At 43.9% G+C, this 13,405-nt stretch overlaps 1 protein-coding gene across 6 annotated transcripts in view; it reads left to right on the top strand.

The window, feature by feature from the left end:
- dpp6a (dipeptidyl-peptidase 6a) overlaps positions 1–13,405 on the top strand; it is a 158,629-nt gene that overhangs the window by 78,094 nt on the left and 67,130 nt on the right. The window contains exon 1 of one of the 6 annotated variants that reach the window (XM_020103216.2): positions 9,219–9,476. The exons of the other annotated variants lie outside the window; for them this stretch is intronic. Within the exon in view, the coding sequence (XP_019958775.1) occupies positions 9,420–9,476 (57 nt within the window). The 5' untranslated portion in view covers positions 9,219–9,419. Of the gene's footprint in view, positions 1–9,218; positions 9,477–13,405 lie in introns of those variants that run through there. 6 annotated transcript variants of the gene reach the window in all.

The raw sequence follows: 13,405 nt of genomic DNA, 5'->3' as shown, positions 1-13,405 counted from the left end.
GAAAGAGAGACAGCTCCTCAAATGTTGAGATTGGATTAAACCAAACCTCCAGTAAATTAACATAAAGATCTTCTTTTTTCTTATGATCCTCAGTAATTATTCTCTCTTTGTGCTCTGGTCTTTTCTTCAGTTCATGGCTGCCCTGCTTTATATCGGAGGACTCTTCAGTTGTCAGCGCTCAGCATCTAGGTTACAGGCTGCTGCATTGAAACTGTCGTCCTGAATGAGCCTGTGCTCACAAACTCTTTGTAAGACTGCACTTTATAATCAACTCCATTCAGGCAAAGTCCTTGTTATTAAAATCCACGTCATTACTGTTACGCAGGGGCCTCTGACATTGAATCAGAAAAGCTCGATAAAAGGGGTGATTTTCGATAACGAATCTCCGCCGTCGAGGTTATTTGGTTTGTCTTTGTCAGGAGCCGCCCTCTTCGCTCAGTTGCTTATCTTCTGTCTTAGGAGACGAGAAGTTTTAATGAGTTATATTATTGCCTGCTTCGAGGAGGAATCCCCCCGCGCGCAATCTCGCCTTTAATATTTCAAATCCTCCTCACCTCGTCCCGGTATAGAAGAACGCTGCACGTGTATAAGCCACGTATCAGGAGGACTTATATAATTACCTCTTGAATCAGCTTGTGATCTTTGCTGACTTGTCCCATCATCAAAGCTCAGGGCGCAGTCATTGACTTTTAAATTTAAGTATATATATAAACGTGTGTGTGTGTTCTGCGGCGCAGGCAGGAACCAGTTTAACACCTATACCTTCAAACCTCCTCTCCTCTTCCTCGTTGCTCTGCAGCGTTATTTTGAAGCTAAACAACAAGACACTCGCGGTAGATCACGGTGAGGGCGGCTTTTGTTGGTTGTGCTTCTCGGAGGGATGTGTCAAGAAGGATATGGGTTCCAGCGCCTGTGAAAGAAGATCCTATTACAGCATCTCCCTCGTCGGGCATCACCAACCCCCCCTCCCTCATCTCCAGGACTTGTTGTGTTACACTTTTTTTATTTGCTTCTCTGCAGCCCTGGCACGCACGTTATGCGTACATTTTATCACGGTGTATGTCCGTAAAGTCTCTGTATTCGAATTTCCCCTGTGGCACCAGTGTCCTACCTCCCAGACACCTTGCATCATAGCCCGGTATGCTGCTGTATTCTGGGTTATAGGCTGTGGAGAGCGCCCCGCCGAGCTCCACTTCTATATCTCAGCGCCCACCATGCACTGCTCGGCACCATTAGAAACCCAAGGGCACGGCTAACGCAGCGCAGGGGCTCTATCGGCGACAGAGTCACAACAAAACCTTATTTCTGTGAGGAATGAGACGACCATGGAGGTTGAAGGAACGAAGGGCGGGCGGGAGACTGAGGCCGAGCAAGCAAAGGAGGGAGGGAGGGAGGGAGGGAGGCAGAGAGAGAGAGAGAGAGGCCCGGCGCCATCAAAGAACATGTGGCCCACTGTGACAAATGTTCTCCCGACTTGTGATTTATTACGGTCTAGAGACTGAGAGAGCAGCACCTCCAGAGTAGCTGTGGAAAATACAGATGACGTCTCGTAGAGGACAAGTCTCATGTCCCTGCTTTTACATGTGATTGTCTTCTATATTCCGTACTGTGAGGCCACAAGGGGGCACGGCGTGATTGCGGTTCAACATGGGTCACTCACTCCCATTAAGACCGTGAGTCACGTTGGGACAAACAGCATCTCAGTGCCTCTCTGAAATAAAGAAGATGCTCACTTATAGTCGCAGCTCTACTGCTCAGTCGGGCAGAGGAGTAAAACTGCTGAACCGCACAGTTTGTTCTCACTGTTTATTGAATAAGCTTTTAATGGAGCACGGTGCCAGAACGCTGGACCACTTGCATATAATTAAGAGGCAGCTTGTGAATTGTCTCTGTGCTTTATCTAAACTATATATTTTTTTACATTAGATTTCAAGTTTATTTTTGCTACCTCTGCCAAAGAGGGGTTTTTTTTTTTCACCCGTGTGTGTTTATTATGCAGAATCTACTGGTTTGACTCTGGACTTGGACGATCACGTTCCATTCTGGTGGTTCTTTCTTTGACGTCGGCTGCTCTCGGACGCAAACAAACAGATGATGGAGGATTTACCTGTTCACATCTGAAGAATGCAGCAGGAGATTGTCCGCGTCACCACGAGAGGAAAACTGTCCGGAGCGTTCAGACGAGGGGTGTTTGTGTTTTGGAGCTTGGACCGGTTGTTCCCAACGTGTTCCTGTTTGTGACGCCTTAAAAGGAAGCCGTCCACTTGCGGCCCCTTTTCTATGCTTGGATACATTTAGTTTTTAGCTTTTCTTTTATTTGAAATTTTTTAGAGAAGCAATTATCCAGTTTTTCAAAAGGAGGGAAAGCAATTAGAGGAAAGTGTGGCAGGGAATAAATAAAAGAAAAAAGTATGATTTGGTGCAGCAGTGATGTGTCTTTTATTCTGCTCCTTTTTCCACCTCATCATCTCGTGACCCCTTGAGTTAGTGTGTTTCCTGATGAAGAGCATCTCAGGTCCTGGAGGTTGGTTTTGCAGAAGCAGGAGTTTCCTCAAAAGTTTTAAAAATTTCATGTTCGAAATCAAAAGAAACACATTTCACATGAATGTAACCGAGAGGAAGTTTGATTTTATTTTGCCAGTCACATTATGATTCCGTTGATATCAGATTCTGAACAGCATGTTCAGTCAGGAGACCCGTGTTCTTTCTTTGCTTTGTTCTTAGCTTTGCTTTCTCGCCGCTTCTCAATTACTTGCGTCACCTGGAACAAGACGTTCCCTCTTGACATTTAATTACAGACGTGTTAGGTCTCCGCTACATAAACATGGTCATAGGCAGTGCATATGAAAACCTAGCTTGGCACGAAGTAGATTTATTCAATTCAAACGACGATAAGATTTTAAGAGATTGAGTTGTGTGAAGAGAATATTATGTTTTAGCTCTTTGAAGGAGGAGGATACTAAATAAAAAGCATTGTGTAACATGCTGCTGCTGCTGCTGCTCATTGGATCTTGTTTAAAACGTCTTTGATTGACGCTTCATTATTTCCAAAACATAAAAAACACATATCAATTATTTACAATCACTGTAAAATGTACAAGCATCAACAGAGTTGGATCTTATTGTGTGACGATTATTTAAAAAGATTATGTATTTATATTCAGAATGTAGCCTCTGCTGTACATATACATGTTGTTCAATGAAACCCTGGTGATATGTCAAGTCCAGCAAATGCAAAGTATGAAAAGTACTGTTCAACTCTGCAGTAGAACAATGACGTGTCATATTCATAAAAAGTAGTTTGAGTAGGAATTCCTTCTGCCCATATCAATTTATGATGATCACATGACCCTAATGACGTTTGATGCCTGTTGTCAATCGTTTCCACTCGACGTCTCTACGGTAAAAAGCTTCATCGAGCGGGTTTTTCTCTCCGGGCTCCGTGGTCTCAGTGAAAGGAGACCGGGACGTGGCGGTGGAATCCGAGTTGTCCGTTAAGTGCTGCTGAAATCTATTTCCGAACTGTAAGTGGACGTGTCCTCTTTGCCTGTTGCTGAAATGTCTCATAGTCTGCCTGCTTTTTAGCACTGCCGTAAATGTGTTTGCTGGGGTATGGGGTATTTGGAAGGGTGCTATTACTCCAGGAAGTGTTGGTCCTTGAAGGAGCGATACGCTGCTGAATCAGCCTCTTCTCAGAGATCATGCGACACACTGTTGTGGACACTTTGATTGCTTTGATATCTTTTTTCTCTCTGGGTTTGGATACCTGTCCCTTTTAAAAATAAATAAATAAATAAATAAAAGCTCCCCACACTCACAGGAAGCGTTTTATGAAATGCAGAATACAAAGCACTGGCTTAAAGTGACACTTTGCAAAAAAAAACCCATCAAGTGCATGAAGCAGGCGCTGTTGTCATGACAACAGAGCCTTTTCAAAAACAAGACCATGTCCGTGCGACACCTGTTAAGAACATGTCATTAGCATTTATTGGCACAGCGAGAAAAAACCAGCAATGTGATGTGAGCACATGCAGTAAAATTGTATTCTACTATAATGAAAAAAAGAGGATTCACACTTGAGGCTGTTTGCTGTGGTTGCTTGTGTTACACTGCGGGGCATGAATGTCAAGAAGAACCGCATATGCATCGGAACGGTTTTTACAACCTCAAAAGTGGAGCTGTCATTTCAGGAAGCCCCGACCGGCTTCTGTTTCCACGTCCTTGAGCCTCAGCGTTACCCTCCAGCAGGGAGGACATGCTGCACGCTACCGGTATGCTAATGAGCATAGCTGCAAAACTCATTCAGCACCGCAGACGCGCTCATCATCTCGGGGCTGGAAACGCGGGCATGGTTGTGGAATGTGGTTCTGTTGACATTTCACGGCAGAGTGGTGTGAAGGCTGATGAGTCACACCTGGCACAAAGTGCTGGGAGCCGGCAGGAGAAGAGACGGCATCCTGATGCAGCCGCTCTCTGTCAGGATGATGTTCCCGACCCGTATTTATTTAAGGGCCTCGCAAAGAGTGTTCGCGAGGAGAGGGAGCAGGAGGGAGGTGGTGTAGAGACAATTACGTTTTTTCCCCGTATCTGGCTGCTGTGCCGGGGAAATAAGAGCGGAGAAATTGAGGCAGCAGTGGCATGACGCACCACCTGCTGGGAAACAGAGTCTCAGAGTGTGAATCTCAGACCTTTGGTCCTGGCTCTGTGTCAGCACCAGGGTAATCACTTATCTATCCTCGACCTCTCCCTTGAGGCGGTGTCGCTCTTATTTTGTGAGCAAGCTTCTTCCATCATATACAATATGAGATTTGTCCCATTCTGAATTTACGTTCCAGGAAACAGCTCTGCAGCCCACATGGAAACGGACACCTCGGAGTATTTAATCAAAACAAGTCACAGGGTTTTGCAGCGCTGAACAACTTTTGGCTTTGAAACATCCCATTACACTTGTTCCCCCGGCTGTTCTACGCACTGGGGGCTCGCTGCATTGTAAGGTTTGATTTTGGAATTAATGTAACACTGATAGATGGCTGTGGCCATATTCAATGACAGGATATGTTCTAGGAGAGTGGAGCGGCTTGGAACTCAGAAAATATGTTTTTATTTCCTCCAGATTCCATTTTCTTCACGAATGGCCATGTTGGGACACGTCTCGTGGATGTGGATTTGTGCTTGCATGAACCAAAGGGAGTGTATTTTACAGACACTGAAAGCAAAACACAAAAACTCACTTTATTCAGTATCAATAATCATATTTAACACACTGACGTCTTCTCAGAACGAGCTGCATTGTTCCTGCTCGGCCTCGGTGCAGTTTCAAACTTCCCAGCTCTTCAACAAGAGGCTTAGTCAAAACCACACCAGATTTCCGTGTAATGTGCACGATCCCTCTCGTACCCAGTGGTGTTAACAGGGATTTAACGCTTTACTTCTCCGAACATCTCAATTAAAAAAGCGTTACGGCGCCGAGCACTTAAGGAAACAACTGTTTGCTTTACGTAAACCAAAAGCCTCACGCCGGCTTTGCTTTGGTTTTGTGCTTCTAAAATTAAACTGAGGGAAGAAGCAGAAAGTTAGAGTCGATCTGTGCAACAGTTTTTTTTTTCCGGTGCTTTCAGACCAGCAGCTTTTACTTTTCCATCTCGTCCTCTAAATGTGACCGATCACAGGAGCATCGGCTCATTTTCTAACTCTCCACTTTTTCATTCTATCTAATGCTGTCTGTCGCTTTCAGGCCTGCTTCTAAAAGCACCAGATATAACTGCCCCACCCAGAACTCGCAGGGTTAATTATAGATGCATCTTTAACATTTGCAATATTGTCATCACCCAGTGCCTATGATTATGTTTCCTGTAATTACAAAAGCTATAATCAATACCAAACGAATGCGTCTGTGTGTAGTAATTTCACATCATGCCACGTATTGATTATGTTGAAGTTCTAATTGGGCAAAAGCACTTCCAGTCCATCAGGTTGGCGGCGGCCCGGCTTGGCTTTGGCAGTGAAATGATGAGGCAGAAGCGAGCGGGTGGCTCCATTTGTTTCGGCAGGTTGGCACTGTCGCTCACTTAATTCCCGACTTTCCAGGAATGTGTATTTAAACAGAGCCGCCCTCCGGTGCATTCATCACCATCGCCTCTCGTCCATTTGTCAACATCGGAGACATGAAGTTTGTGCACGGCCACAATAAGGTGGTTATATTGTGTTCTCGGCTGCCGCAGTGCGACCACATGGCATCTGTCTTCAGCCAATAGGGCTTTGGCCCAGAGTGGTTGTCATGAGTTCAGGGCTGATTGATTGGCTGTTGAGAAGTCGTTTCAGTTTCATACATCATCTCCTTGATGGTAAATACAGCCTGAGTTTGTCGAGGAGGGCGGTTAATGTGGTTTTGAGCCACAACCGGCTGGAGCTGCGAGCGCCGGGTGGGCGATCATTCTTTCCACATTTCAAAAGCAGAACAGATATTGGGTTTGGTGACTTTATGGGCCCGAGAATCAAAATGCAATGATTTCCTAAAGGAAAAAAACTTTTATTTGAAGAACCAGAGAAATCAAATTCTTAAAAAAAATATTATCCACCAATGGACTATAAAGAAGTTCAGCCCTGGTATTTGCCGATCCAATACAATGTCCTTTTCATTGGGGTTTTAACAACTATAGCACAATGAGTTGAAGAACATTGGTCTCTCAACAGTTGCTGGTTATTTGAACCAGACTGAAAAATCCCAACAACTATTCAGTGGATTGCAAAGTGGTGTTTAACAGACATTAACAATCCCCAGAGGACAAAGTCTTTTATTTTGGTGATTTGCTCTGTCTTCCTCAAGCTGCACTGTAAGGATGACATCTTTCTTTTTTAATGAAATGTCTTGACAGCTATTGGATTGGCTGTATTGCCGGGATTACCCCTGAGCCTAAATACAGCCTTACAGTGTCACTAGCATAGCTGTAGATTCTAAGTCATGTTGACTCAGCAGGCGTGGGAAGAGCAGGGACTGGTCCCATTACGCTCTCACTTTGGCTCAAGTAGAAAAGGTTGAGATGGTGAAGCTTCCTGCACCGACACGGACGGAAGCCGTTTCTCCGAGGACTGCTGCAGAGAAATCAAGAGTCAAAGAGCAGGTTGAGTCTGAGCAAATCGCAGAACAGCACTTTGACACAAGACAACTCATTAATATCTCGTCCGAGGATTTCAGATTTTTCCCTTGGAGGCTGTTTTCTGTTTTCTCTTTTCGTTGTGCTCCGCCGGTCACACGGAGCAACAATGCAGACGTCCAATCGGGATTCCGGATAATTGACTTCACCCAGCTGCCACCTGGTTTTAATTAGCAAATGCAGCACATTCAGTTACCAACCTGCAAAATAAAGAGTCAACCTGGAGACCGAGGTATTAATTAACATTAAGAACGACTCCGAGCAAATCCAGGCGAGTCATTCCCTTCCTGTGTTTAACAGAGATTGCATAACGAGGGCAGCCTAATTGAACAAGGCCTTGAAGAGATGTTTGGTTCATCATAAAATGTAGATAACGTTTGAGGTTTCTCCCACTGCTGCTGCAGATATGCTAATTATATTTCAGTCTCCAAGGCCCGAGTTGTTCAAATAGTTTTATTCGGATCGGAATGATCCAGATTTGGAAATATCTCAAGTTTAAACTGGATTGGATGAGAGATTAACAAATAAGATTCACCGGTGCTCTGAATGAGATTATTTATCACATGTGTAAAGAACAACAGCTGGATTAGGCATGGAGTCATTGGGAAGTGTTTTTAGGTGAAGACATAGAAAACAGCAGAATTTCATTGTAATCAGTTTTGTATTTTTTAAGTCATCCTCACACTCACACAGCAATGAAAACACAACCTCCTTGGCAGAGGTACCAATACAACCATTTCTTTCAATTTCACCTGATTTGTTTTTAAGAGTCAGATTTGACCTTTTTCTTGTAGCGAACACACCTCGGCAGATACGCTACAGCGCCGCTCACTTCGAAACAGATGTGCAATTGAGCGCTTAAATGGAGCTCTGAATAGGTGCTTCGCAAACCTTAACTACCTGGAGAGGAACTGTACTGAGATACTCGTCTATTTTGTCCTGCACTTCATCACTTCATCACTTCATCGTGCAATGTCCCCCTCTGTCATAACGTTTATTTTTGCTACTGACAGATGTTTAGGGGATTATTTAACAGAGATCACGTTTTTATTTTTACTGTACAGCACTGAAAGACTGTATGAATGTAAATAAATGTATGTATAGATACTGGATGTTGAATTATTTAAACAATCTTTAAGTTTAGTTACATTTTGTTCCTGAAATCCACCTCCTACATGGGATGGAGATAATCCGTATCTTTTTGAAGCTAAGTTATCATAATGATATAAGACGTTTAACGCATGATTCATGATGTACTCGCATATCTGAATTCTGTTTTTTTAAAGATTAGCTTTAAAGATTAGATTTAAACTAATGTCTGATATCAGATCCGATTACCTCTGAAACACTGGGCCTGAGATTTGGATCAAACCTCGCGTGACTGAAGTTTATTAGAAGCTCGACAGCCACTCAAGCCTTAAACTTAATTTCCAACATTGTCATTATTGACGCTCGGTGTTATTACAACTGCTGCTCCTGTATTGAGGACAATATTTAATCCTTTTGCTTCAGGCCACTTAGTGTTTCAGCACTAATGCATCGCTGCAGCAGAGCTTTGGAGTTTTCTTTCTTATCGTAACAGCAGGAAAGTTATGTCCTGCAGAAACCATCACATGAACATACTGCAGGAGCATGTGGAGAAGAAAATGCTGCTTTCATTTCAGTTTGCCCGCAGCTGAGAAGTGAAGAGACGGGGTTTTATTTTGTAATTAATATGAACAATTGATACTGGAGTGTTTGAATGTTCTTCTGGTTGCACATAAACTTATATTTCTCATGAATTCAACATTTAAAATGCATTTTTAATTGTTATCCTGCAACACACGGGCTCCTTCGTGCTGACTTGCAAACCCAGCATGTGTGTGTGTGTGTTTGTGCGTAAGCGCCTGTGGAATATTGAATGGCTCACGCAGATTCCCGCGTCAAGCGTGTAAAGAAGAGATGTGCGTCTCTCTCTCTCTCTCTCCCCCCCCCCTCTCTCTCTCTCCCTCCCTCCCTCCCTCCCCTCTCCTCTCCTCCCTCTCTCTTTGCTGTCTCCTCCTCCTCTTTCGCTTCCACTGAGATTCTTATTTCTCACCTTGGTCGCTGCAAAAGCAGCCGTGAATACACCGTCCACCTCTGGTTTTTCTGTGTGTGTGTGTGTGTGTGTGTTCCTGTTACCGGCTCCTCTGCCGCTGCACCGGTGCATCCTCCAGCGTTTGCACATCTGTTTTCCTCCTCTTCCTCGCCGGGGACACAGCAGTTTCTCCCCAGCTTCAGGGAAACATGACCACGGCGAAGGAAGGCAATGCGCCGTCGAAAACGACTCAGCAGCAAGAACAGGTATCGATGAGCTTCACTCTCACTATTCATGCCGACATTAACCTGCAGCTGCCCTGCTGTGATTGGCCGACACTGAGTTTTCTCATCGCTTGCATGGCTGGAAAAAAAAAAAAAAAACATAATTAGGTCCAGTTAGTTAATTATAGACGTTTGCACCCGGGAGTCATTTGGAAGTGGTGGCTGACACTTCCTCACGACTGTGGCGGTGGTGATGGTGAGAGGGTGATGCAGCCTCGTGGTCGGTTTTCATCATCATCATCATCATCTTCTTCATTCGTGTTATGTTTAAGCTCTGAGCTCCATCCAGACTCGTTACGCACAGACGACGCGCAGTTTGTGATTTCCAGTGCGCGTCACCTTGCAGCCGCAGGACGCGCAAATCAGACCGTCGAGCTCAACTTGAGCCGGAATCCGACTGTGCGTGTGAACAGGCCTGTGAAAGTGCGAATGGTGCCCATTGTCAACTGTTCGATTCCCAATTGAAACCACCGCGTCACGCCGCTGAAATCCGCTGGAGCCCCGGTCTGTAAAAACCCTGTTGAGTTGTGTTGCGGCCGTGTTTTTCTTTTGCCAGCTCCATCAGTCAGCCGGTGATGATGGAGCATCCACAGAGGAACAAGTGCCCGCACACACTCACCTGAATAACGGAGGAAACAATGGCTGTTTGTGTCGGACCATCAATATTTCATGTTCTGAGGGTGGGCGAGAGGAAAAAAAAAGAAAAGAGACCCCATCTTCTATTGTGCTTTGTTAATGTCAGAGGTTGACAAATCACACACCGCCTCCCACAGTAACTGGAACTATAATGCTTTACACAAGGTTCCTGCAGGCTGTTGAAAGTGTTTAAAAGTTTGTGGATGAAGAGGAATAAATACAACTTTAACCATGTCTGCCCCCCCCAGCATAGAATAAAATGACAAAACTAATATTTCTTTATCAGACCCTGAATTTAACACCTTGTGAGATTAACAGTTTTATTTTGCAAGTGCCCTCTCACATTTCACCTCAGACCTTAACTTCCCAGCATCTGTCAGCACCAGGCTCCGTTTCTGTGCTGTCGATATATATTTATATATATGACAGAGAAGGTGAAATGGACTCATGGCGTCGTCCTGCCAAACAGACAATCTAACCCCCGCCGTGATTTTAGCTGCAGGCTGCCAGTCACACCCTCAGAGGCAGGCAAAGGTCCGCAGGTTGCACCGTGCATGTGTTCTTGTAAGAATCTTCACTTTGTTTGGTGCATTTGATTATAAATTGTCTTTAAAGACATAATTGCAGTAAGAAAAAACATGTCTGTCACAAGAACATAGATAGTATTTTTGTAGGAATAACAATATTTAACCAAAAAATACAAACAAATAAAAGCAGCAGATTAAATCGTATCAATAATTAGTTTTTTTATATCAACTAATCAAATAATCGACAAATCTCCTCTAATCCTTGTTACGCCGCTAATCTTTTAGAATGGCTTTGGCTTATTAGCCTACAGTATTGGCTGCATGAGGTATTTGTAATCTGTATTAAATCACTTGATTTTGTTAATTTATAGAAACAATAGTTCTTAACACCTGTAAAAACCAATCCTTCTGCTAATTACTGACAAGATTAGAGACGTGTTGACGCTGAAACTCCCTGTAAATAGCAAACGGTGGCTGTCAGTGGATTTTCCTGAAGCGTGACGCTCCAGCAAAGTGAGAAATTGCTTCAAGCGTATTAGGTTGTAAAATGTGCAATGTTACATACAAGCATGCACAGGGGCACGCACACATATTACATCTGGTGTTTGCCTACACACACACAAACATACACAGCCACTGTGATTACGCGAGGACCTGTTGTGGACTCCTGATTGATGGCCTGCAAGCACGTCTCATGGTCCAGGGACAGAGGACGGAGATAGAGGGCAGCTCACTGGAGATAGCGCCACCTCTCCAGTAATCAGCTAGTCACAGTCCACAGAGAGAATCACACCACTGACCCTCATTACTGCAGCAGGGTGGAGGTGCATGGTGGTGTGAAAGGTTAAATTGGGGTTTAGGGGCAGTAATGCATTTACACGGGAGAGACACTTCTGACTAATGTGAAGCTGAAGTTTGGCTTTTTGTAGTCGAAGAGGAGTCAAGTCTGGTTAATTACAAAGACGGTGCTGCAGGAGTTATTATCACGGGGATCAAAGTAGTTAAACAAATTAAATTCTGCTGCTTGATTCTTCAATAAAAAGTGACAAATGAAAACTTGAACATCAGCAATAAAAGTTGGGACTCTGCCCCAGTTTTTTAAAAACTTGCTTTTTTGGTAACTTGATAATCCAGCTGCCTGTTAGACGTCCGTGCACAGTGAGCAGTTTAGTCGTTATCACATTACATGAGAAATTAGGTTTTTCAGAGTTCACCTCAGAACACTGTTACTTCTCTCAGCCAGTTGGAGTCCAGTGCAGCTTTTAAGCAGGATCACAGCACCAGACATTTAATCGGGGGGGAAAACTTCAGCAGAGACGCCTCCGCCATCCATCGCCGGCCTTTTACTACTTTTTCACTTTCTTTAACAAACTTGGGAAGCCTTGGTGAGCTACTACACGCAGAGTGCAGAAGCTGAACAGCAAAGGTCTCCTCTCTTAAAGTTACATTTGCTGCAATTTGCATGAGAAGACTTTAAGGGTTGATTTAAATCCAAAATGTCAGATCAAACCATGCAGGCAGCTTGAGAAACAGCTGAGCGGAGCAGCCTGTGGGTGCTGCTGAGGAGAATAGACACCCAGGAGCCAAAGAAGGAAGTGACTAATTGCCAAGCTATCGCATTGAGTATAGCACATTTGTTCAGCGTCTATATACTCGTCATGATATCCACTCGGTAATGTGAGTGTTTTTAATGTCATATTAATTTTAAGTAACATTTCCCAGGATGTCTACTTGTCAAATATTGATTAAAAGTTGTTTATTTGAAACGGCGCCTGTCTGCAGTGAGCTGATAAATTCGAGCATAAAATGTGAAGCTGCTCAGTTGAAAGTCAAAACAGAATATCGACGAGGCAGGAAAAAGTTAGTGAGACAACGTGCTGCTTTAAGATGATGATTTTATTAAAGAAAAAAACATTTCCGCTGGCAAATCTTTCTCCATTCTGTTGTTTTGCTCACATAGAAAACAAAGGGTGGTTTTAATTAGCCATGTTTGGTTGGATCCACCTCTCTGTGGAGGGGATGCTGCCTCAGCGGCCCTCTGATGAATAGCTCAAGTGATAAGTGCTTAAACAGATGTTCATTACAGGAGCAAGTTGCACACAAAACACAGCGGGGCAGAGGCGTCATCTGCACGGCACCTGCTTTGGCGTTTGTGCTCCTGCATGAACAAATAACTGTATCTATGGTGATATGATGATATCATTGGAAAGTCTCCTGCCGGCCAATGAGTCATGGGCGAGCGTCAGGGGCCATGACTCTGTCGGCTCTTGTAGAATCTATTTGTAAAGGACTCTCTGTGTCTGAGACATTCAGTCTCTGTTTGTAACCTTCCATGAAAATACTGCGTTTTTTTATTACGTGTGCTCGTTATTCATGCTAATTGGTCACGTAATCATCCAGACATGTTGCACGTGCGTGAATGAAAACACTTTAGGGTTCTGGATTCGGAGTTTGAACACATCGTAACTTTACAATTTCCAGTTTCACTTTTTCCCAGGTCGTGTGATAAGCATATATGAAAACATCTATAGATTACCCTAGCTTTAGCTTTTTAAAATTTGATGGCTAACGCCCGTGGTTTGACTTCCAGCCCAAGTTTTAGGAAGGGACTCGATCACTTGCAGCGTCACTGCAGCGAGAACATCATTCGAGGCAAAATGCTGAAAATATAATGTGGCAGTTTATAAACTGATATATGCTTCTGATGATCGGTACATCATTTGTTTGAGTATATTTCCTTGCAGCAAC

Source organism: Paralichthys olivaceus, chromosome 17 (assembly GCF_024713975.1).
Source record: "Paralichthys olivaceus isolate ysfri-2021 chromosome 17, ASM2471397v2, whole genome shotgun sequence".
NCBI lineage: Eukaryota > Metazoa > Chordata > Actinopteri > Pleuronectiformes > Paralichthyidae > Paralichthys > Paralichthys olivaceus.
Note: the sequence above shows the minus strand (reverse complement) of the source record. Positions and strands in the feature narration are given on the sequence as shown.